Source organism: Astyanax mexicanus, chromosome 8 (assembly GCF_023375975.1).
Source record: "Astyanax mexicanus isolate ESR-SI-001 chromosome 8, AstMex3_surface, whole genome shotgun sequence".
Taxonomy (NCBI): Eukaryota; Metazoa; Chordata; class Actinopteri; order Characiformes; family Acestrorhamphidae; genus Astyanax; species Astyanax mexicanus.
The window spans coordinates 51,131,020-51,156,791 of NC_064415.1; the positions used below are offsets into that span (position 1 = coordinate 51,131,020).

At 37.6% G+C, this 25,772-nt stretch overlaps 2 protein-coding genes across 3 annotated transcripts in view; both read left to right on the forward strand.

Annotated features, from left to right (window-relative positions):
• Positions 1–270: 270 nt before the first annotated feature.
• Positions 271–13,365, forward strand: sall2 (spalt-like transcription factor 2). 2 transcript variants are annotated; one of them, XM_007258038.4, is made up of 3 exons: positions 271–603; positions 3,499–6,947; positions 7,989–13,365. In XM_007258038.4, the coding sequence occupies exons 2-3, from the start codon at positions 3,750–3,752 to the stop codon at positions 8,259–8,261; spliced, it is 3,471 nt and encodes a 1,156-aa protein (XP_007258100.3). In that variant the 5' UTR covers positions 271–603; positions 3,499–3,749; the 3' UTR covers positions 8,262–13,365. The 2 variants fall into 2 exon arrangements, with proteins under 2 accessions (XP_007258100.3, XP_007258101.3); XM_007258039.4 differs by having other exon boundaries at positions 3,502–6,947.
• An 8,096-nt stretch (positions 13,366–21,461) lies between these two features.
• The window catches only part of mmp14b (matrix metallopeptidase 14b (membrane-inserted)), a 28,455-nt gene continuing 24,144 nt past the window's right edge, over positions 21,462–25,772 (forward strand). Inside the window, exon 1 of the mRNA XM_007258040.4 lies at positions 21,462–22,071. Coding sequence (XP_007258102.2) covers positions 21,973–22,071 — 99 coding nt within the window. The 5' untranslated portion in view covers positions 21,462–21,972. The remainder of the gene's footprint in view (positions 22,072–25,772) is intronic.

Here is a 25,772-nt window from a genome sequence, read left to right on the forward strand (position 1 = left end):
CTGTCTTACCCATCTTTTACTGTTTACTACGTAATTCTGTATGTGTCCTGTAACTGTGTTCATGTACTTAATATTAATCTAGAATGTAGAAAATAAATCTAATTAACTAAATGAGAAAAGGTGAGTCCTAACTTTTGACTGGTACTGTATGATTAAGCTCCTTAAGAGAGGACAGAGGGACCCTTTGATAGATAATTAGACAGACAGACAGACACTTAGACAGACAGACAGACAGCCGTTGGTGCTGCAGAGAAGAATAGTCAACAAAGGGAAGGAAGGCAGACTAAAGGCAGATCGGTAGAATCGAGGCCTGATCCAGTATAAAGGGAGCTAGTGGGCGAGGGGAGGGGAGGACTGAGACTGGAGGGATGACACGAACACGGGGGTTTTCTTCTTTCTTCATATCTCTGTATAAAAACGGCTCGTTTTGGGTGAAAATCGAAGCTACGCTAAAATAAGGACGACGCTAAGGCGGATCCAGGCTTCCAGCTCCGCCGCCCGGGGCTAAACACGGCTGCGCAGCCGAGCGGCTCAGCGCCGGCTCCGGATGCGATTCTGCCGCCGCTCCGTCCTGTAATTTCATATTCAGCTATCTGACAACCGGTGAGTAGTTGGCTAGTAGTATTCTGAACCACGACGTGCCCAGTAAACCAATGGGAGAACATGCGTATTTTACGTAGTCATACGAAAATATGAATCATGCTTATTGTTATGGTTATGATCATACAGCGCAACAGGTCTCCTGTACTGTACGCTTAAGTCCGAGCCCGCCTCCTAGCTGTCAAAATTATTAAATAAAAAAGCAGTTTACAGACTGGGAAACTGGGCGAATGCATCATGAAAAACAGTATTTTCGTCGCCATTAGCCTAGCCTTGCTTTTTGTTAGCTAGGTTAGCTAGTTAGCTAACTAGCTTCTTGATCGCCTACATCTTTGAAACTGGAATTCTCCGGTCCACCTTAAATGCTCCAGCAGTTGGCTTGTGGCGTCTCTGGCAGTCTTACAATACACCACAATGTAACGGCGGCTTCATTTAAGGTGGAATGGGGAAATAATAAAAAGCATATCTAAATAATTATACATCATTGTGAGAATGTTTTTTTTTTTGGTATTTGTGAAGAGACCTCAACGATTTCTAGGTTTCTCTTGTATTAAGAAAAAAACAAAGCAATGTTTTTAGCTTTACTTGTAAGAAGCTTGTTGTATAGGACAAATGTTGATAAAAAAATAATTTATTATCAACATTTGATGCATCTTTATTAAACTAGTTAGCCAACTAGCTACTTTTGTCCCATGTTTCTTTAGAACAATCCCAGAATAACTAAGACTAACAGGTTGCTTAACTCTGTAAAATCCTCATTTGTAATCCAATTCAAATGAATTAAACTCAGATTAAGGTAACTGTAACACTGTAAAAGATAATAATACAGTGTTGTTTTATTATTTTAATTTTGCATTGTATATTAATACTAAAGTCATCCAAACTATGAAAAAAACATGAATTTTTTTAAGTAAATAAAAAAATGTTAAACAAAGTAGAATATGTTTTTTAGATTTTAGATTCTTCAAAGTAACATCTTATGCTTAAATGACAGCTTTGCACTTCTTGGCTGTGAGCTTTATGATGTAATTTTTGAATGGTTTTCAGTTAACAGCTGTACTGAACTTCAAGAGTCGATATATAGTGAATAGCCGCATTTGAGTAGTGTCCTAATCCATATAATGGCAAAAAATTAACTAATTAACTAAGAAAAGACAAAAATGAATAAGAACTGAAGGTCAGCCAGACCATCAGAAACATTCAGGACTGCTCCTGGAAAGGAGGACAGGAGTTGCACAGGAGTTAACAGTTAACAGCATCCCACCTAAGTTAACAGCAGAACACCTAAATGCTTCACAGATTATTTTGGTTTGTTTAACACTTTTAAATTAACTACTTAAGTATATATATTATGTGTTCCTTCATAGTCTGGATGACTATGCACCAAGAAAGATTTTACAAAATCACAAAGAAAAACATGTAAATGTTTGTAATTTAATTTCTGTATCCAATTTCTTGACTTTTTACATTTTTTTCATCTTTTAATGTAAACACTAATTACTGACTACATTAGCCAAGTTAAAAATACATACCTTATTCATTAATTACAAAACTGACTTCTGACTTTTCATTTTTTGTTTATTTAAGTTTCATCTCCTTTTATTTCTTATCATTTTGTTCCTGCCTGTTCTCCGTTTTATTCCCTCACTCCCTGTGATCTGAAATCCCACCTCTTTGCCAGCTCACAGTGCACTCTGTACAGCTAACAGCCGACCCTGTTGCCACAGCAACTCATGACAAGAGACAATAAACCTCGCCACAAAATCCTTAAACCCTTTTACCCACCTAGCAGCCTCCTGGAATTTTCTCAGACAGATAGCCCTATACATATGCACACCAATAATACAGAATTTTTTCCTTGTTGATTTAACTTGTGTGTAAACTTTTGCTGACTGCCTAAAAGATTTAAGCTTATTAGTGCTGGAGCCACATTCCTGAATAAGACATAAAGTGGCGGCTTTGAGTAATTTTTAGCAAGGAATAGCAAGAAAACAAACTACTTCATATTCATATGGTTGTGATGCACAAAGATAATTAAATAAAATAAAATGCCCACACCTGTAAAAGTTGTGAGGTGTTATTTTGTAAGGGAGGTGGAACATTGGCCTGTGTGGTCATAGCAAGGCAGCATAAAAAATATTAAAATGAAAGTGAGGCCTGATAGTGGGTGCCAGATAGATTAAACCTTCTGATGGTCAATAATGGTTTGAAAAGCCATGTCATCTGCTGGTGTTGGTCCACTGTTTTATATCAAGAACAAAGTCAGTGCAGTGTTTTCCCATAAAATCTTACAACACTTCATGCTTCTCTCTGCTGACAGCTTTTATGGAGATGCGGATTTCATTTACCAGCAGCACAGTGCCAAAAGTAATTTTTTTTCTTATGTAATACTCTAATCTTCTGAATCACAGGTTTTTGTGTTTTAATTGACTGTAAGACATACTCATTACCGAGAAAAATGAATAAACACTTAAAATAGATAACTCTGTGAGTAATACATCTATATAATATAGAAGTAAAGTAAAGTAATTTTTCAATGATATATAATGTTTTGGAGATGCACTAGTATATCACTTGACTAACACTACAGTAGAGGTTTTGGTTGTAGACAGGAATACTAGGTTAACTACAGCTTTCAGAAGCCTTAAAATGTGATCACCGCCATGCTGGAATCCCCACAAAAACATCCTGGAGGTGAAAAGGTTTTTCATGATGCATTCAGAACCTAGCATTCCCATGATTAACCCTTGTGTGTGAGTATTGTGGTAAGAGCTACAAATCGGCATATATAAAGACACTTGTATTTTTAAAGCATTTTGGGTGCTGTGACAACCTAAAGACTTTTGTTTAACTGATGCACTCATGCATTGTGTAAAATGTCTCTTTTTGATTTCTTAGAAGTTGGCTCATCTACACTTTCCCTCTTCTGCCTCATCCTCAACTATACAAAGTTTTCAGCCTCCCTTTAAACACCAAGCCCATCTGTAGACAGTCCCTGCCTTGTTTAATGCCAGTTGCAAGCGCCTGTCTTCCATATTCCCTGCCAGTCCATCATAGTTCCTGCATTGCTCCCAGAATCTCCAGATATTTCTTAGCCCTCTCGTTAAATCCATTTTCTGTATTAGTGGTACAGTACTCTTCAGTCACTCATGGCTTCTCCAAAGTTAGCAGTGCCTGCCACAACTACAACCTTATCTCCTTCCTCCTCCCACTCTGCTTCTTCCTTCGGTGCCCCACCACACATTAGTAACCTTAGCTCAGTGCCTGAGGCCCCCACTAGCCCAATGGCAACTTCCCTGTGCCCAAGTTCAATTCCAACTGCCCTGGTCAGTGGACCTGTCAACATTGCCGTAATCCTGGAGGAGCTTCGTATTTTGCAACAAAGGCAGATCCACCAGATGCAGATGACCGAAGAGATCTGCCGGCAAGTGCTGAGGCTCGGAGAAACAACTTGTGACCTCGATTCAGCTCCACTGATTCTGTCTCCACTGCCACTGTGTTTGGAAGGTTCAGATACAACATCAAAAACCTCTCGACTTGATCAAACACCTCCCCGGCCCTCTGTAACCCCTCTCCTGGCCTGCTTCTCCACCTTGCTTCCGTCACAGTCTTCAACTAAACCTTCCAAACCTGCCCAGTCCTTGTCAAACATCCTGAATCCCCATAAACCTGACAGAAAGGCAACTCCAGAGAACCAAGAGAAAAGTTCCCAATCACTGGTCTCTTCCTCAACATCTTCCGCAGCAAACTACCCACTTAGCCTCTCTTTTGGCTTACCTGCCCACTGTTTATATGAGAAGCCCTCTAATCCCATAACATCTGCCACTGCTTCCTCCACTGCAGACTCAGAGGAGTCCCAAAACTCAGCTCAAGGAGGTAGTACAGCTTTGGCTTCAGGTCGTTTACAGCATGCTTGCAGGTTTTGTGGAAAACTGTTTAGTAGCGAGTCCTCTCTGCAGATACACCTGCGCTCTCACACAGGTGAAAGGCCTTACCAGTGCCCTGTGTGTCTTAGCCGCTTCACTACAAGAGGAAACCTAAAGGTGCACTTCCTGAGACATCGTGAGCAAAACCCAGAGCTGTCATTCTCCCTGTTGCCTCCATCACTGTTTCTACCTGGAGTAGTGGGAACAAGTGGAGGATCAGCGCAAACTCAGCTAGTAAATTCTGCCAACACCAGCACCCAAGAGAGGCAACAAAAACGCAGAGCAGAAGAAGATCTGTGTAGTCTAGAAGTTTCTTCTGCAAGTGGTGGACTCTCCACAGCCTTGCAACGCTCCCCACCCTCATCTCTGCCCCTACCACCCAGTATAGACTTGGCTCTGTTGACAACTGCTCGCTCCCTCCTGCAACTCAATTGCGTTGCTGCTGCAGCTGCAGCTGGTACCTCAATTTCCTCAACTTCCTCAAACACACCTTCCTTGCCGTCTTCCTCCCTCCTCTCTTCACCGTACTCTTCAAGCGCTGCGCTTACTGGATTGTTTAAAGGAGCAAAGCAACAACGATTTGATGAAAACACTCCTCCAGTCCCTAACTTGCTGTCTCATTCTGCTTACTCTCAACTGTCGCAACTACCCAAAATCCTCTTCCCAGCTGCCTCTTCCCACCACGCTGCTCCATTTGGGCTCATGAGATCTCCAGTGTCAACAGCATCGAACCCATCAACCAGCCAGCAACAAGTCACTTTTTCCTCTGCATCTTACCCCAAAGATTCAGCCTCCACTGTCTCCTCTCTGTCAGCATCCACCCCGACTTCCGACACCTCTAAGCTACAAAAGCTTGTGGAAAAGCTAGAGAAAGGGCCACACACTTATTCCTCTGGAGGGAACACTTCTAGCAGTAGCAGCACAGCTGGAACTATGAGAACTGCTAGTACATCCACTACTTATGTGGTGGCCTCTCCGGCATTCTCCACCACAGGCACCTCACCCTCCACATTCAGCAGGGAAATGATGGCAGCCCTAGGGATGACCTCTAATCGAGAAAATGATTTTGCGGGAACTGTGATGCCTAATCTACACTTCATGGCATCTGCAGCATCACTCACCCCAAATCAGTGCAGTGTATGCCTTCGGGTGCTTAGTTGTCCCAGAGCCCTACGCCTTCATCAAGCCACTCACTTGGGTGAACGTCCCTTCTCCTGCAAGTTGTGTGGTCGCTCCTTCTCAACTAAAGGCAGCTTGAGGGCACATCTGGCGACTCACCGAGCACGCCCACCAAACAGTCGCACCCAGAATTCCTGTCCCCTGTGTCAAAGAAAGTTCACTAATGCTGTGGTACTGCAGCACCACATTCGAATGCACCTGGGGGGACAGCTGCCACCAGAGGGTGTTGGAGATCATCAAGCCTCGTCAGATCAATCTAAATCTCTGGTGCCTGACAATCCCAGTACCGTTTCCACTGTTAATGCCCAGGATTGTAGCTCACCTGCCAGTGCCCCAGAACCTCCAACTCTCATTACTTCTTCCTCAGGAAGCACCAAAGGCAAATTTAACTCTGACGTCTTTCCACACTCTGACCTTGACTTTGACCAAGCCCTAAACCACACTCTTCAAGCAACCTCAAAAGATGGTACCGATCCTTCTGTCTTCTGTACTAGTGCGTCCTCTTTAGCAGTATCTGTCCCGTCTCCTTGTCCTCTCCCACCTCTTTCATCTTCTGTCAAAGATGGATCACCTAATGTTGAACATTTGGATGAAGATCCCAATAAAGCTGTAACCCAAGAGGATAAAAATCCAGCTCCCCTCTCCGCTTGTGTGACAAATGATAGCAAAGATGGCCAAGCAGTTCTTGACAAAGGCACTTCTTGGGACATCGCTTCTTATGGATCAAATTCAAACCTAGAGGATCTGCTGAGTATGCCTGCCCACAGCTCATCAGCAATGTCTCACTCTCTAATAGCAACTCCACCCCTGTTGACACTGAGCCCTGAAAATCGCTCTACCCACCCAGGACACCTATCAATTACCCCAGACTCAAATATAGAAAGCATAATGGGTGATATGCCACAAGACGCAGCAAGGACCATTTCAGGGGCAGTTTCTGAGATGGACAGCGATGCAACAGCAATGACGTACACAGAGGAAAAGAAAAGCGAGGGGGCAGAAAAGAATGCACCAGATTCAACTTGTATGCAACTAGCAGAGGCAAGGAAGGATATCCAGATTGTTTTAACAAAACATGTTGATGGGATTGGTGTTAAAGAGACTGCAGATGTGGAAAAAGAGCAACCAGAGGCAATGGTGTCCACCTCTTTGGCTCCTTCTCTCCCTCCATCCCGCCCAGAGAAAAAAACATATTCTTGCTCTGAATGTGGCAAAGAATATGCAAGCCGGAGTGGCCTGAAGGTAAGAGACCGAACTTAAAGTGCTTTTTATGCAGTTAGGAAGGCACTAAAGTTTTGGTAACTGAAATTATTTGTCTAGAATTAGTGTATGGCAAATATATATATCAAAATATGGCTAATTTAAACTCCTATTGCAATGATTCCTGTAACATTAGGATTTTATAGCAGCAACAATTGCAGCCTCACACTGTTTGTATGTCTGCCGGGATATTAAAAAGTTAAAAGGCAAAAAAAAAAACTTTTTCCAAAATTCAATTACATTTTTATTTCAGTGTATCTCTGTGCAGTCTGTGCAGTATTTTTTACTGATTGCTGCCTAACGGTACGTGTCCACTAGCAATATTTTTCAGTGCTGTGCCGGATCTTTCGGCTTGCCGTCTGTGATGTTTTTGAATACAAATGAAGCAACAGAAGTAGGCAATCATAAGTTTAAGATTTTAAGACTGTAATCTATTGTAAACTATAGTTATATAAATCCATATTACGTGCATGTTCTGCATTCATTTGAATAAAGTTGAGCGAATAAATCGAAGCTCTGCTGAAGTTTTTCGCTGGAGGGCGGGGCTGCGTTCAGCGCAACGCAACCCAGCATGCACCAAAGCATGCAGCAGCTCTCTCAATTGAAACGAATAGGATGCATCGAAGCTTCACTTCTAGTGGAATTGTACCGTAAAGGTCTATAATGCACTGACATGCCAAAAGGGCATCATGGGCTAGCAGTATGTGCTATTGATCATGAAGTTACCTCAGGAAAAAGCTTAGGTATGTCAGCATTTGTTAAGTTGTGATGTGTTATCTTGTAAGTAAGGTTGAATGCTTGTCACTGTGAAAATGGCAAGGCAACTTGAATCATGGGAGAAAGCCTGATAATTTACGATTCCTCAAACCTCAGTGTCCTTTGTGTACCAGAAATACTTCATAGAGGATATAGAGGATATATACCACACACTTCCACTTGATATGGCGAAGGTCATAGGACATGATTCTAGAGGCGTGTCAGTGTATATTATATAATAATCTAATGATATTCTGTGGTCTATAGGGACACATGAAGCATCATGGAGTTATTCCTCACTCCCCTGCAAGATCAAGGGTCTCTGAAAGACATCAGCCTGCGACTTCACAAAATCTGGCCAGCACTTCCTCTACACCTCCAGCCACGAGAGCATCCGTCAGCTTCCTGAACCAGTATCAAGCCCACCGCAATGCCAGCCATGCATCCTTGAAGGAGATCTCTTCCCCAGAGCGTCCAACTGGTAATAAAGGAAAAGGCACTGAGAGATCTGTGTCTGATGAAAATGATGAACAAGGTTGAAGAAAATATGAACCTTCATGGGAGAAAGAAAATCCTAAATTGACGTAAGAAATGTAGCATTTATAATGTATAACCTTTTCACTTAGTTATTGACTGGCTATTTTGCTACTAAGTCAGTTCTTATTTTTTTTTCTTGTTGTTTTGTGTAGTGCTAAGATTTTACTTGATAATGTAGCTATGAAGGTAGAATGTAAATACAAGGTTAAAATCTCCAAATGGCTAAAAAGTGAGGCCTGTTTACTTTGTCCATCTAATTTGTAGAGTCCATGCATTCTAAGCTGAAACCCAAAGCATCAACTTGAGCTTGAGTAACAGTCCTCATCCAGTAAAAGTAAACTGACAGGTAAAAAACTTGGTTGATAATGTTTCCAGACTGCAATGGAGTGTCCAGTAGGCCTGGAATCATGGGGTGGGGTAAAATTTAGTACGATGCCAGATCACCTTTGGTCTTTATTACATTACGCTAATGAGAAACTGGAAATAGGCTGTCCACATACTGATGCCATCTGTAGACCTTGCCCTGAAGACACAGGTACTATGCTATGGCCAACCACATCCCCAGACCCATCCCTGATTTAAAATGTGTGGGATGCTTTTGGAAGCAGAACCACAAAATTTGCAGAACTGCATGACTGTTTGAGCTGCAAGAGACCACTTCTGTATGTGTAGCTCAAAAAATATGACCAAGATTTCCCATATCAATCAAAATTTCTAATTACATATTGTTCCCAGTAATTCTTATCTTCCTTCCGAATAGCATTGCAATCTGACACTTCTTTCTTGGTGCAACTTTCTTTGCAAGCATTTCTTTGACAATGATGAATAAACAATACATTGCTTATTTTTGCTGCACTGCTTTAATTAAGCAGTTATTAAAAAAATCAAGAAGTAAATTAACTTCTGCCATTCCCTTCACAGCGTGAACGTGCAGGTCAGTTTTCTCTACCGAAAAGCGCAGAAACGCTGCACCATCAAAATAGCAATCTAGCAAAGTCAGATCACACCTGGCTCTTAAAGAGAATGGCAGGTGACATGCTGATTGGCTTCATGGTTCCATGATTAATTAAGATAATTAGTACTTGCCTTTTGCTTGTTTTGAGACGCACAAGGCATACTTTTCCCATCGTTATGATAGCAAAGACACACTGACACGCCCTAAATCAAACTGATTTTAAATTATTATTTTTATAGGCCTGGTGCTCCCCTTGTCTTTTTCCAGTAAATACACGGTAAAGGAGCATCTGCAGTGGGACAGAATGCATGTCTAGGCCAAGTCCACCAGTTCAGGTCCGCTATGGCCAGCTGTGAGCTGTGCACTTTTACACTAATAAACAACATGTGTATTATAGTTATCTTAGTCTCCTAAATTATTCGCTATCTTTCCTAAAATAGGATTTACACAGTTCCCCAATTACCACTGTAGCAGCAAGAATAAAGGCTCCAACAGACCAGCAATCAGACTAATTAAAAGTATTCTCTAGTTATATTTAAGTTACTTCTGTTAACCACTATTAGCTGTACTAATACATTATCTGAACCATGTTTACTGACATCTCTTTGAAGTTTAAAAGTACTTTTATTTATCCTGAAGGAAATAATTTTATCAGTTTTTTTTTTTATCAGCATTTTCAGCCCAATTTGAGGATTCACAATAGTAATGGCTGTTTGATACAAAAATAAAATAAACACTGGTCACATTTTCTATTAACCCTTGTGTGGTGTTCGGGTCTGTGGGACCCGTTTTCATTTTTCATCAAATGATACAAAAAAAATATTATAAATAACTCAAACTCATTGGCATTGGCTCATTTTTTGTGAAAAACATATATCAAAACACATTTTCGATAAACACACACTGTACACCCCCCCCCCCCCCCACATTTATATTACATACAGTATGTTTGGTCAAGGGCTAATAAACATTTGCTTCATTTGTAAATTTGAAACTAAACAAATGTTCTACTCATATCTTGAGTTAAATTCATTTTCTTTTACATTTTATTTAAAAACTATTAAAAAAAGAGTAGCACTTTTTGAAAGAAATGTAACATAAAAAAGGTAAAGGGCAAATATTAACCATGTAAGCTGTTTATATTGCTTGCAATTTAGGTGAAGCAAGCATGTGTAAAGCATTTTAATGTAGAATTGCTTAATTTTGCTGAACTAAATACAAGTAACAAAGTAAACGAGTAACAAAAATATGAACACCACACAAGGGTTAAATATCAAACAGATTTTGCAGTATTTTTATTTTCATGACCTGTGGAATCATTGACTTCTCCTAAAACTGGATGAACATTCCTTGAATTTGTAATATATAGCACAGTTCTTTTCCCAATATTGTGCAGCCCTAATTACTTGAAATTTTACTAGCAAGTACACTGAAAAACTGGGCACAATAGAAAAATGAGAAGTTCAATTAAATAGTTATTGAAGACCAACATGCCGGGCTAAGGCTGAAAATAATCATAATTAATCAGTCGAGGTTTATTTTTTGGTTGTCTTAGCGTCTAGCTTCAAATTCATATTTTTTTCCCAAATGCACTTTACTATTGCGGCAGCTTTTACACTGTTCTATACAGTTTCATTCACCACCTTAGCTTTTCTTGAGTTCTGACTTATAAGCTTTGGATGGGCGTTACCAATCCACAGTAAACATAGTTTTTTCAAGGCCCATAATGCAGTGCTTTCCCAGCTACACTCCCACTACCCATAGTTGTCACTTATGACTCAGTGGTGTGGCCATTTTTTGTGCAGCACTCTATTGCTTCTTCCAGAATTAACTCATAGTTCATTGCATATAAACACTCCTTGAAGTGAAATGGATAAAAACTGTGGCTTGAAAACGGGGGAGTCAGACTAAACTGTATATATCTGTCTGTTAATGCTTTAATTTGTATTTGTGCTGTACTTTTAACCAATAATATGTCATGTTTTGACACTGGATAAGCAGTCAGTGATGTGTCAAATATCAGTAGTATTTAGCTCACTTAAATGTTAGTCGTTCTAAGGCTTGGTGATCAGTTCAGAATCGTTGCCGCAGTTTTCGCTGTATTTGTTGTCTGTGTAGCTTCTCTAACTGAAACTAAAACACACTCAGATCTGGGTGAGATGGTAACCACTTTTGTGACTTTTATGGTGACTCTGTTTGGACGTCCATGTTCGTGTTCTGTATCTGGATGTTTTTCTCTAAGAAGATACTAAATGCACTTACCAACCACTTTGTTAGGAGTGTTGACTTGCTGGTTATACCTTTCTGGTGCTCATTGAGAAAATGTAACCTAACAGCTTATCATAACCATCATTTAGCTTATAATCGGTGGTAGGTTTCTGAACATAAATCTGCTGTAGACTGGATGTTATTGTGTGGTGGACTTCTGACGGCTGAACCCCAATAATCTCAGTAGTGCTACTCCTAACAAGATTGTATTCACAATATATATTAGAAAGGACATCCCAATATTGGGATAATGTCATAATATTTCACCAATATGCTAAAGCAAAAAAAAAAACCCACTGTACCACTATACCATGGTACTATGCTATTCATTTCCAGTGTTGTTTGTAGTTTACATAGTTAATTTTTTCCCCATCCCCCCCATTTTACCAGGCCAATTACCCAACCCACTCAATAGGACTCCCCCCATCATTAGTAATGCCAACGCCTCTTTTCAAACTGCTGCTGATGGAGGATAGGAGGAAAGCGCAGCGACGTGGTTCTGATACATCAGCTCACAGATGACTTGTGCTGATCACCCTAGGAATAATGAGGTGAAAGAGTGCCATCTACTGTACCCACCCAGAGAGAGAACAGATCCAATTGTGTTCTTTCAGGACTCCGGTAGCTGATGGCAAGCTACATGAACAGGATTCGAACTAGCAATCCACCTAGTAAGACCACATAGTGGCAGCTCTTGGAGTACTTGGAGCCCCGTAGTTCTAGTTTAGAAAAAAGATTACCGGTAAGTAAGTTCACAGTTCCAACTTTTCATATTAATATATTTTACCCTTAAAAATAGGCTGCCATTCTTTTTCAATAGAACTCCACATAAATCTACACATTAATCACCAGCCCAATCACGTAAACTCCAGTTATAAACCTCATAAACTCGGTGTTCTGGCTGTAACTCATCAGCATCACCTCACCAACCAATCAGCTTACAGTAGCAGTAATGCCATTTAATGTAGAAAAACTGAAATGTATAGGTATTTGCTTAAAAATAAAGCTACTAGATGCCTTTAACTATAACTAATTAAACTGTTTTATTTTTGTTTAATCCAATATGAATTCTTCCAATAGTGTAAATCATTTTATTGAGGCACTGATGCACTATGTTTCATTAAGTAAAAAAATATGAAAAAACAAAAGCATAATTCTAACAAATAAAAAAAATAGCTTAAGCTTATGGTTTTGACTACTATTACCTTGCCTTTGTGTTTCACTGCAGTGCTAGGAATAGTCCACCACCCGAGTAATACCTGTTTAACAGTGGCCTAATGCTCAGAAACCAAGGACCAATGAAAATTCCTAAGTAATGTGTATCTATAAAGTAGATATAACCACCACCAAGAAGAGGCCAGAATCTTTCAGATGCAAGTGAGCATTTCTAATGAACTGGATGGTGCGTTTGTCAAATGTTTTATATACACTATATGGACAAAAGTATTGGGACACCTGCTTATTCCTTATTTCTTGTGAATTCAAGTGTATAAAAAAATAGTTTATCCTGCTAATGGAGTCGTAGACACACTACTGTCCAGAGAAGGCTTTCTACTTGATTTCCACTCTGAGGATTTGATTGCATTCAGTAACTAGACCGTAATCTCATCCCATAATCATTTAATGAATCTCTATTATTCCAGAAAAACAAAGTGGTGTCTGCACCCCTGCACCCCCTGAATTGGCAGTACTTCTATATAGTTGCACACTGTGTCAGCAATGTGTAAAGTCTCTGAATGCATTCATTATAAGCGGTGTCCACAAAATCTTTAATATATAATGTATATACAGTTGTACAATTAACCCGTGTCTTAATTAGGTTGTTTGTGTCCTGTCGTTTATCAAAGTCTCTTTAAAAAGATGTTAATAAATGAAGAACCAAAACTTTTCAAACAAGTCTGTGATTATTTTTGCTGTGGCCAGTAATGGGCATATGTATCTTACCTTTCCAGCAGCTCTGATAATAGAGGACTATGCTAGTACAATTAAAAATGAGAATAGATCATTGAAAAGTTACTTTAATTCAGTAATTCGGTTCAAAATGTGAAACTCATATGTTATATATTGATGTATTACACACAAAGTGATCTATTTTAAGTGTTTATTTATTTTTGTATAGTTGATGATTATGGCTTACAGCCAATGAAAACCCAAAAATTAGTGTCTCAAATTATTATTATTATTATTATTATTATTATTATTATTATTATTATTATTATATAAGACCAATTGGTAATTTTGGCAGTGTGGGAAGTGTGCCAAGTCCTGTTGGAAAATGAAATCCGCATCTTCATAAAAGTTGTCAGCAGAGGGAAGCATGAAGTGCTGTAAAAGTTTCCTGGAAAACACGGCACTGACAACTTTTATGGAGATGCAGATTTCATTTTCCAGCAGGACTTTGCACAATCTGAAATAAAGTAACTTTTCAATGACATAATTTTTTTTTTTATATCAATATCATAGACACTATTAGAGTATGAGGTCTGTGTGTGTGTGTGTGTGTGTGTGTGTGTGTGTGTGTGTGTGTGTGTGTGTGTGTGTGTGTGTGTGTGTGTGTGTGTGTGTGTGTGTGTGTGTGTGTATGTGCAATGTAGTACCTGTATTTGACCACAAGATGTCCTTCATGCTGCACAGCAAACAGTGGCCATGATCGCTATTCTGGCATACACCAACCAGTCATTACATTAAAACCACCTGCCTTATATAGTAAAGGCCACCAGAGGTATTGTGGAGTCCAGGCCTTAACGGGTCACTTCTGTTTTTGTGGCAGAAAGGGGACCTACAGAATATAAACAAAGTTTCTTTAATCTGCTAACAGTGCCAATAACACATTTAAGCCCATAAATATTTGGACAGTGAGCGCGGAGGCAAGGAAAAACTCCCTCAGAGCTGCAGGAGGAGGAAGAGTCTTGGGAGGTCCAAGACTCACATTTAAGGGGGGACCATCCTACCACTGGTCAAACGGCTTTTAAATTAAAATTTAAAAAGTCTTTTATACATCCACATAAGTTTTATATATTCAGGAGTATAATAGCGCCACTAATGGCTTGGGTGTAATCTGTAGTGGAGAGTAAGATGGATAATGAGCAGCTGATCTGTGGTGGGTGGTGGATGGAGAAGAGCTGACTTCAGAACTTCCATAAGTCTGGCCGGACAGGAGAGCCTGAGGGTCCAACATTGGTATCGGGTCAGACAGGTGGGCAGTCAGTAACTCGGAGGAAGGCAGAGAGATGGAATTAGTTTTGACTGGATTTATGTAAAACAGAGAATATAAAATATTATCAGAGTGTGGCTGATGACTCCGGCAGAACTGAATAAAACAGCCTAACTAAAGGCAGAGAGCCAGAAGGTAACATAGACATGGAGGCTCCCTGAAACACTGGCATCCACCCACTCCACCGTCCACCATTTGATGTTTTTTTTTTTTTTGGTAAAGTCTAATCTGGCGTTTCTATTAGGGATTTAATCTTTGTAGTGAACCCTCTGCATTTGCTCTTATAAGGTCTTTATGGTGGACTGAGATACTGATAATGATACACCTACTTCCTGGAGAAGTGATAGAAAGGATTCTGTGATCATCCCCCACCGTTGTCTTCTGTGGAGGTCCTGGTATTCTTGCGTTACTGAGTTCACCACTGCACTCTTTTTTTTTTCACCAGAATGTACCAAACCAAATTTGGCCACTACTATTATTTCCGCTGTCTCTCTGATGTATTTCTTCATTTTTCAGTGTAATGATGGTCTGTTTCACTTCCATTGAGAGCTTCTTTTACCTTATGTCATGGGTTGACAGCAACAGCTTCCAAATACAAATGCCACACCTGGAATAAACTCCAGACCTTTTACCTGCTTAACTGATGGTGGAGTAATGAGGAAATGGCTCATGAAGCCCATTAAATAGTTTTTGAGATAATGTTTCTAATTACTTTTGAGCCCCTGAAATGAGGAGGTAATGGATGTAGAAGAGTAATGGATGTAGTTGGACCCACTGTATCAATTAATATTGCCCATAAATATGTCACCAGTTCACTGGTTGTTCTTTCTTGAAGCACAATTAGTAGGTTCTGTTTTACTGTTCACTCTATAGCATCTATATATTATTTCTCTATTTAACTTTCTGAAGAATTCTGAGGCAACAAACGATCCTTTCCGAATGAGACAAAGATAACATAAGAGGAACCTATCTTCCTTTTGTCAACACTGGCGGATATAAAACAAACAGCAAACGCAGGAAGTACAGAAATAACTAATGGATACACAGTTATAAAAACACATAAAGAGAAGAAAATTAGTTCATTTTTACTCAGAATTGCTGAAATTTAGCGATGAGTAAATACATTTCCCAGTCATGCTGAAGTTTAGAGGACTAGTAGGTTAATTATGCAATTAACCACAAGTTGACACCATTAGGTCAGTTTAGGCCTCTGATTAACCTTGGCTGAAAGTAAGAATATGAGGCCATCATAGCCCCTCTGGTGTTGGTCCAGCATGACTTGTCAATGTTGGACCAAAGTAAACAATGTCATTGAGCCAGTGTTGGGCCGATGTGTATTTGTGATCTAGTTTTTCCAACCAAAACACGCAATCCAATTTTCATCACTCTTCACTTTTATCCTGTGAACTAAAACCAATACTGGGGGAAAATCCCAGGAGTACAAATAAAAGAAGCCAATGAAAAACGTAATATTTTAAAAACAATGACATGTTTTTTTCATAATGAGTAAAAAAAAAAACCTTCCGCCTGGGAAATCACCAGGGATTTTCTTTTTCAAAAAAATTCAATCATCTAAAGATAAATATATAGTATATAACACTGTATGCACTAAAGTATTAAGACACCTAATCATTCATCATTTCTTCTGAAATCAAGGGTTAATTTAAGGTAATTGAAGAAAGAGTTATTCCTGCTTTTGTTGGAGTAACTGTCTTTACTGTACAGGCAAGAAGGCTTGCTAGTACATATTCAAGCATTGATGTAAGGATTTGATTGCATTCAGCCACAAGAGTATTAGTGAGGTCAAGTCATTAGATGATCTCCCAACTCAACAACTCATTGGCATTAGTCATGGTGCCAATTGGTTCATGGTTATCTGCTCCATAAGGTTTTAATTCTATTGGCAGTATTTTTCTTACAGAGACTACCATGCTGACAAAAACAACAACTGACCAGTTTAAGTTTTTGATTAGTAATGAGTTTTTGTTTGAGTTTTGGTTTTAGCTGGTCTGCAAGCGTGATCAAGGTTAACCAAGCTGGTTAACCAGCATGACTAATCAGGTTGGTCGGCATGACCAGCATCACCAAGCAGGGTGGCCACAATGACCAAAATTAAATACAACATACAGTGTGCGGGTCAAGAGCTGATTAATACCAGCATATGGTATTTTTGAGCAGGGTAAACAAGATGTGTATATTTGTACATCAGTGTCAGCAATGGGTGCAAACTAAAGTAGGTGAATGCCTAAATTTAAAGTGGCACAAACATTTGTACATGTAAACTTGGTTTCACAAATATGGATAGGGATTAAGCCTATTCCAGGACAGACCGGATTTGTCTTTTCAATGCAAAATTTCATCATTCACTGTTATCTCCTCAGGACCTTTGTATTCTTTCTGTTCTGTTATTTTTCTCAATTTTACTGTACTGTCTATCTGGTGTTGACCAGAAGAGGATGGGTTCTTCTTTGAGTTATGGTTTCCCATGAATTTGTGCCACATTGTGTTCATTGTGAAAGGTGCTCTATAAATAGTTTTTTATTTAATTGTATTGTTATTACATGAGCATTTACTTTGAATTTGATATAAAATACTATAGCTAAGAAATTTTGCATAAAACCCAACACCTTGGACACATTTGTGTAACTCTTCCTCTAACCCTTGTATTAATTTAATTTATTATCTGTTTATTACAGATTTGTAAAAATACTACTCTTTAGATTTTTTTAATCTGTACCTCACTATACCTATAATCTCTATTTTATATTTTTAGAAATATTTCAGAACTAACCATGAGGAGGGACTCATTCATAGAGCAAGCCAAACACTGGTTTCCTTCATTGTATTTTTTTTATGTTCTTGAAATAAAATGACAAAAATTAAAAAGTACCATTACCATAACCATAAAAAGTACAGTACCGTTACCATTACCAGTATGCCCTTTTATTCTAACTTTAAGCAATACTCGATGCGCAGCACTTTTTTTAATTTTTTTTATTTTAAACATTCTTTCAACCGTTTTTATACTACAACTACATTTATAATGTATTTTATGTGTTTACACTTTTTTATTTTTAGTATGTTTTGTGTGAACGCAAAACACTGGAATTGCTTCTTAATTCTATGGTACTCTTCAATTTACGACTTTAATTCTACGGTACTCTTCACATGTGGTACATTTCGTTCCAAATGAGAAAAAAATCCTCTTTGAATTTCAATAAAGAAATCTACCTACAGTACCTACCTAACCTCCAAACTATCTACCCAAACTCACCCACCAACCTACCTACTGAAACTGTGGAGGAATTCCTAAAGGTGCTTCATGAAAAATTATTTTGAAGAAAATGTTTCTTAAAGCACATTAAGAGGTTCCTTTCAAATTGAAAAAAACCCCAAAAAGTCTTATAATTTTAAGTGTATTTGAAAGTTAAAATCTATTTCCACAAATGTATAAAAGTACAAATCACAGATTTACGCAACTTCCAGCACCTCTAACCAAAGGAAGTGGAGAACGCTGTCAGTAACCCTTATGGAACACAGAGAAAAGACCAGGATGTCTAGAACAGTGTGCTTTTTACAGTCTTGAGTCTTGAGAATCTTGAGTCATGTACCCTGATGTTTTTGTTTTTGGCTTTCAGGGTTTCCTCCTTGTACACCTCCCACAAAAATCAGAGTCTGTACTTTACCATGAGCTGTGGTCATTCCCACAACAACGTTTCAGGAATGTTCATCTTGAGGTCTGCTCTAGGACTGGACTTTCTAGAACTGGCTGACCTGGACATTTTGATTTAGTTGTTTCTTGTTGTAATTGATTTTCTGAACCGTAAAATAAATTATATCAAATTATTTTGAGATCTTTTTAAATATTTTCCCAGGCTCACCTGCATCTTTTACCCAATTCTTACCAATTATTTACTTTGCTCCATACTTTACTCCACTCATTCATACACAGATTGCAATATTTATATTATGACATGTTGGATAATTGACTGTAATGTCCAAAACGGCAAAATGTCCAAAACGTTTTTGTCTGGAAAAAAAAATCCTGTATTTTTAATATCAAAGTACATAATACTGAAAAACTTATATTGAGATGTTTTTTTTTTTCAATATTATGCAGCCCTTCATGACATTTTCTTACCATTTATTAAAAACAAACAACCCACCCACCCCCCCCACACACACAACTTTCAATAAATTCATCCTGAATTACACTTTCTTATCAGTGTTATACATTCATTTTCTAAACAATTTATTTTAAAACATGCTTTCTTTCCATTACAGCTGTAAAATAGTTGACACCCAAATCAGATAAACAAAACTGATTAAAACAAAAACAGGACCAAAAATGTTCAAGTACTCTATTTATTAAATAAAACTAAAAGACAGTTGAAACCCATCTCTTTATTTAAAACCAAATAGTAAATTCTTTATTTCTGTAAAGTGTAAATTCTTATACATTTGTATTGTGTGCATCTTATCATATATTGTATTAGCTCACTTATTTTTATTGTTTATTAAAAATATTCCTACTTTATATTTTATATATTCCCTCTATCTTACTCAATAATACTGCCAACATTTCTGAGACATTGAATTTTATTTCATGCACTGTGTAAATTTATTGTATACTACTCCGCTCCTTACATACTGTATTATATGCACCTTATCATATGTTTTATGTTCGATGTATATATTTTTGTTCTTAGTTTATTTAACATTTCTACTTTATCTTTATTTGTACTTTACATATTCTGTCTTATGTCTTCTTATATTGTTTCATTCTAGATAGCAATATGGCGCATCAATTTACGTTGATTCAACGGTTTGGTTTATATTAAACTTTCCCTACATTAAATATGTATATATTGTTTGTATTCTATTCTTATAGATGTGATCTTTCATGTAAATAAAATGATTTTATTGCTAGTCGTGCCATGTGTGACTACAGTACCAGTCAAATGTTTGAACACAGTTTCTCATTAATATTTGTTCTTTATTTGTATTATTTAATACATTGTAGATTTATATTAAATACTTATAACAACATTGCATTACACTACATTTGGCTGATGCTTTTATCCAAAGTGACTTACAAATAATGATGTACATTTAGCAATAGAAGACATAAAAGTTTAAGGCCAAGGAGTCCAAAAGGAAATAGTTATAGATAGATGAGGAAAGGATGGGAAGAAGGAAATGAGGTTAGAAGTAGTAACAAGGAAGGAATGAAGGAACACATGAGCCATTCAACCAAATGGATGCCATTTCTGTCCCCAGGAAATTACATGTATAAGTATGTGCACACAAAATAACCTAAAAAACAAAAAACATTTTATTATTAAATATAATGTCTTGTACATTGACCTAATAGCAAAGGTAAAGTATGTAAATCCTATCTATGCTTTAAAAATATTTATTTTATAATAAATCCATAATATTTAAGTTAAAATACACATTTTAGTCAGGTCTCTGGGTTTCACTCAGTCCTGTTACCGTAACACATTACCCCATCTGAAACATTTGGAACATTCTACAACATGTTCACATCTACAACAGAAAGTGACATCAGCTGGTTCTTCTTAAGATCATGGGAAAAGCAAAATGAAGTTCGCCTATTTGTTTTTTATGTATATTTGACCTTATTGTAACTACGACTGACGAGGTCAATCTCAACACTCTGTCCTGTTACATAAATTTATTCTTAGATCTAATTTGTTTATAAATTCACCAGAATTTGCTAAGTGTCCTCATGCTATGAGCATAGCCGCCATTTAGCTATTTTGCATGTTTTTGCTAATTCTATGCTAAAAACGAATTCCTGTTACTTTCATTCCTGTTACTCATTACATAAAAATAACAGAAATGAGTTCCAGGAACAGGAGTGAGTTCCAGTAACAGGAATGAGTGCCAACAGGAGTTTGTCATAAATATCAGTTATTTGAACATGTAGTCAACCAATTCTTTAAAATAAATACTTTTTTTAGGGAAAATCAATGGAATTAGTAGACTTGCTTTTCAACATGCTTTTTAAATGTCACATGAATTTTAGAAATTTAGAACCTTGTAAAACATTAAATAAAGCTGCCTGAGTTTGACCAGTGCATGTTCTGAATAGTTAAATACATGTGTTATAAGAGTTATCAGAGTTTAAAAAATATTTAAAAAGTTTAATCTGGAAGAATTACAACAAGCAAATGGCATCCATTCTGTGGAATTGTCCACATATGCAATTAGGTAGTGGACAAAAAGGGTTTGGCCTTTACAAACACCTGAAATTAAATCCCAGGTGGTGTGGGACGAGTTGAAGTGCAGGTGAAGGAAAAGCAGGTAACAACAAGAGCTCAACACCTCTAGAACTCCTTTAAGACAGCTGGAGAACCATTTCAGGTTGACAATATACAATATATATGTAGAAAATAAAAATAAAGCAAAAAAACAAGAAGTGTTCAAACTTAAACTTAAAAAAAAAACTTGTACCGGGGGGAAATTGTTTGTGTGTGTTGTTTTTGGTGGGTACATCTTACCCTAGTAGACTACTTCCCACTCAACTCACATAATGTTCAGAACATGAATGACTCCAGTTGTGCTTTTCAGATTCCTCCTGTTCTTTCTTTAAGATATTAGAGCTATGCAGGAAAAGGGGCGTTTTTTTAAAAACGGGAAACACCCTAAAAACAACAGAGACCATATTTGTAGGCAAGAAGGGGAGGTACTTGGCAGAGGGTGGGTTTATTAAGAAGGGGAGGGTTTGGAGGTTTTTTAGTGAGCTGCTTGTGGAACAGGAGATCTTGGAGCTAGTAACTTTTTCAGAGACCACGTCAACAGCTCAGAGCAGGGGGGCTCCAGAGAAGAAGAAGAGCATGAGCTCAGAGAGAGAGAACTGATATAAACAAAGGACTGAAGAGGAGAGGACAAAGGAAAGAGAGAGAGAGAGAGAGAGAGAAGCATGAGCAACCACTTCACTTTACTGCACTCTCTCTCTGCTGACTGAGTAAAGGGTATGAGTGGTATATGTGGCCTGCTGCACAAGCTCATGCAGGACAGTGATAATTTACAGCAGATTAGGTAGCTATAGCTGGGTGTAAACACATTTATTTAAGTTTTTATCAGGATTTCTGAGGGAAATTTGGGATGAAAAGTTATCCCAAGGCGTAGACAGTCTTATTTTATTTTATTTCACATTGTAGAGGTATTTTACAGAAAAGAAAAAGGCTGAAAAGACTTTGAAAAAAGAGTTTCTGGTCTCCCAACTGGGACTTTGGCTTCAAATAATAATGGCCTTCTTGTGGGATGCTGTTCCTGAGCTTTTGCTCTTACTGGCATGTTGGATGTGTGTTCATGGAGAGGGACAGAAACAAGAAATGAAACCTGAGGTGAGTAATATTTAAGAGTTTTTCCTAAAACAAACTAATAAACTAGGCTAAAGTTACAATTAAACTAAGGTTTGCATTTCTCTGGCCTTCCATTTTCCAATTATCCGTTCCACCTTAAATTTTACAGCAGTTGTTGCCTGGCGCCGTGTAGGCTGTACGCTGTAACTAACCGCACCTTTTAAGGTAGAACGGATAGTTCCAAAAAAAGTGGCAGTTTAAGCTTTTCCAGATGGGGTTGATCTAAAACACTTAAATCAACAACTCAGGAACATTAATTTCACATTTCATACATTTAAAAATGCTATTAATACATTTTACATTAAGGTGCATTTTTGTTTTGAACCTTAACATGTCATATCCTTAAAAAAACAAAACTAATACAAGCTACTGCAACCAATTTAACATTCATTATACATGCTACACAACTGCTAAACATTACATTTACATTATAGGAAATATTGGAACTAATTAGACGGACAGTATGATAATATAGATATTATATCACAGTATACTCCACTATTCCCATAATGTGTATAGTAACTCTTATTTAAAATACATTGTAAGTTATAAACAGCTTTGAGGAAAAATAAGAGACCGCTTAAAAATTATAAGTTTCTTTGATTATACCAAATTGAAAACCGTTGAATTTTTGCACCAGGAGTGGTTATTCACCAACAGGGTTATTCCAACAAATATTGATTGCTAAACTCTTAAAACTTTATGAATATGAACTTTTTTTCTTTCCATCATTTAAGGTTTGAAATCTTTGCATTATTTTGTTATATTAAATGCTCTAAATGACAATATATTTATTTAGAATTTGGGAGAAATGTTTTTTCTGTAGTTTATAGAATAAAACAACAATGTTCATTTAACTCAAACATATACCCAGAAATAGCAAAATCTGAAAAACTAATTCATAAACTGAAGTGGTCTCTTATTTTTTTCCAGAGCTGGATTTGCCAGTTAAGCTGGACTGCTGTCCTTTATAAAATGTACAATATATTGTTGATATGATAAAATATAATTGCATTTCATTGTACATCATTTGTGTTTAATTAACAGACAATGGTTAATTGGCTGTGTGCATATTTAGTGTTTTTGTTAACAGTTGATTAAAGTTAATTCAAATCAAATAAGGAAACCTGCAACTAACTATTTTATATACAGTAATTTTCATATATTTAATGTTAGGTTTGTTCCTTGTTAAATTTAAGAGCTGCTTGCAATGTTGAAGGGAGCTGCTTGCTGTGTTTAAAATGTATCATGCTTTTGGTTTTTTTTATATTAGTTTTATTAAGATTTGCATCTTTAGTATAAGGCTCTAAAAGCTGCTGTTTATTGCTATTTTGCAACATCAACTTATCAGGTTTGTAGCATTAAAAACAAAAAGAACAGAATCGTAATTAAGAATTGCTCAGATATTTGCAGAATGGTAAGATTTAATATATATATATATATATATATAGTTATATATGACATAAATCAAGGGGATTAAAACATCAACAGCAGTGGAAAGTATTAATGGAAAATAACAAGTGAGATGAGTTTGATGTTCCTAGCTTGTTGTATCAGTACAAAGAGCCATATTAAGCATTTTTATTATACTATGTTTTAATGCGAAAAAAAAGAAAAAAAAAAAGAATTATTACTTTCCTTTTGTTCCTAGTTCCATTGATCAGCACTATACTGTACTTATAAGGAGGAAAAATGTGAAAGAAAAAAAGTTTTTTTTTCACATTAATCATTTTAGACTCTCCCTTTAGATGTTTGCCAACAATTGGGATTATAGAAAATTATAAAAGCACAGTTGTTTTTACTGTATATATATATACCTACCTTTCTTCCTCACTCCTACATTGGCCACAGTGACCCCTAGCTGCTTTCTGATCATGTGGATGTTTTTGTTAAGGAAAAAAGGGGTTTTAAGTCATGTGAGAGGGGTAGGAAGATGCTGAGTCTGCAGATGTGGCCGCAGTGTAAGCTCTAAGGACTCGGAAAGAAAGGAGGAGGGGTGGGAAGAGGGGAGTCAGAAGTGCCCCCATCCGCTGCTGCCCATTATCTGAGGATATTGACATCTGGTCTGAGTTAGCATTATGGTTGCAAACAAGGGCAGGAGATTTTAGCTAAGTAAAGGCCTTTCTTTAGAGGCTGCCTCCCTATTCTCTCAATGTTTATCACTGCAAATGTGTGCTTTAAAGGATATGTCCCTTCCAAGGAGTCTGAATTTGAATAATATGTATGCTATATGTGGGGATTGTACACTCTATTGCCAAAAGTATTCACTCGCCTGGTTATATAAGGCTTGGATGGAGCTGCTCGGCTAGTGATGTAGTGAATCTGCAGAAAGTTGGTTCCTCTGTGCGCTATGCTCCTCAGCATCTGCTGAAATCCAGCCCGACCCGGCCTGAGCTCGTACACTTTCGGCCTGACCAACCCAATCCTCCCCATTAACTGTTTTTGTGAGCCTGAGACCAATTTAAACAAGACAGTTTTTTTGTCAGGCTGTTTGAATTAGCAAAATCCATTTAAAATGATGTTAATTAACATTGCAACACTAAAGAAGCATAGACCTATTATTTAAGAATAATTAAGAACGATCTTTCTTCAGTCAGTTCCAGGAGAGTCATGCAGTAAATGTTATTAGTTACATTATCTAAGACATTTTTTCTTGTATCTGTAGCTTTGAGTAACTTTTTACTTTAACTGTGTTACATTTTAAAATCTAATATCTACATTATGCCAAATGTAAAAAACTAAAGGTCATTTTCCGTTTATGTGTGCACATTTCAAAACAAAACAAGCATAAGTCAAGCACAACAATCAGGTTGTACTGAACTTGTTTTGACCTGTTGGACATAGTTACCCAAATGCCAGTGCAACAGAATAACATTTTGGGCGTGTTGATACCTGCATAAATGTTGGGCAGCATATGTATGGCAATGTGTGGCATATGTAGTTAATCATTGTTTAACTAAGCAAATGAACAGTGATCGCGTATTATAATGTAAAAGCCCTATTTATAGTTGTTTGACTAGGAGAACTCAAACATATGACTAACTTCAAATTGCCAGAAGGTGTTAAAGTGTACATTGTACAGTATAGCTAAATCCCAATCCTCAGAACATCTCAGAACATCAAGCAGGTCTTCTAGGGTGTTTCCGGTATGCAGTGGTCAGTACCTACCTAGTGGTCATGGGGCCAAGACCAATTGAAGCAACTTACTGTACTTACAGGATTTGCTGCTAATGTCTTTGTACCAGACGCAAGAGGCCACCTTCAATCAGAGGTCTTGTGGAGTCCGTGCACGATAGGCATGCACTTTTAAGGCCCTATTTTAGTGATTTCTGGTATGCCAGTCAATTGTGCATCAAGAAGCTTGATTTAGGGCGTGTTGCTGTGTTGTTGGTATTGTGAGGGTGTAAAAAATTCACCTTAATCAGCTCTAAATGCGCAAAAGGCAAGTAATAGTTCTTTTAATTAATCATGGGTGTTTTGGGTGTAATTTGAAACAAACCAACAAACCAATGTGCCAGTTGTCATTCCCTTTATGAGCCAGGTGCCCTCTGACTTTGGCGCGTTGGTATTTTAACAGCACGGTTCATTTGTGAGTCTCCGTAGACCAAACTGACCTGAGCAGTTCATTAAAGAAAACAATTTTTAACTGGACTGGTGCAAGGTGTGAAAATAGACTGTTGACG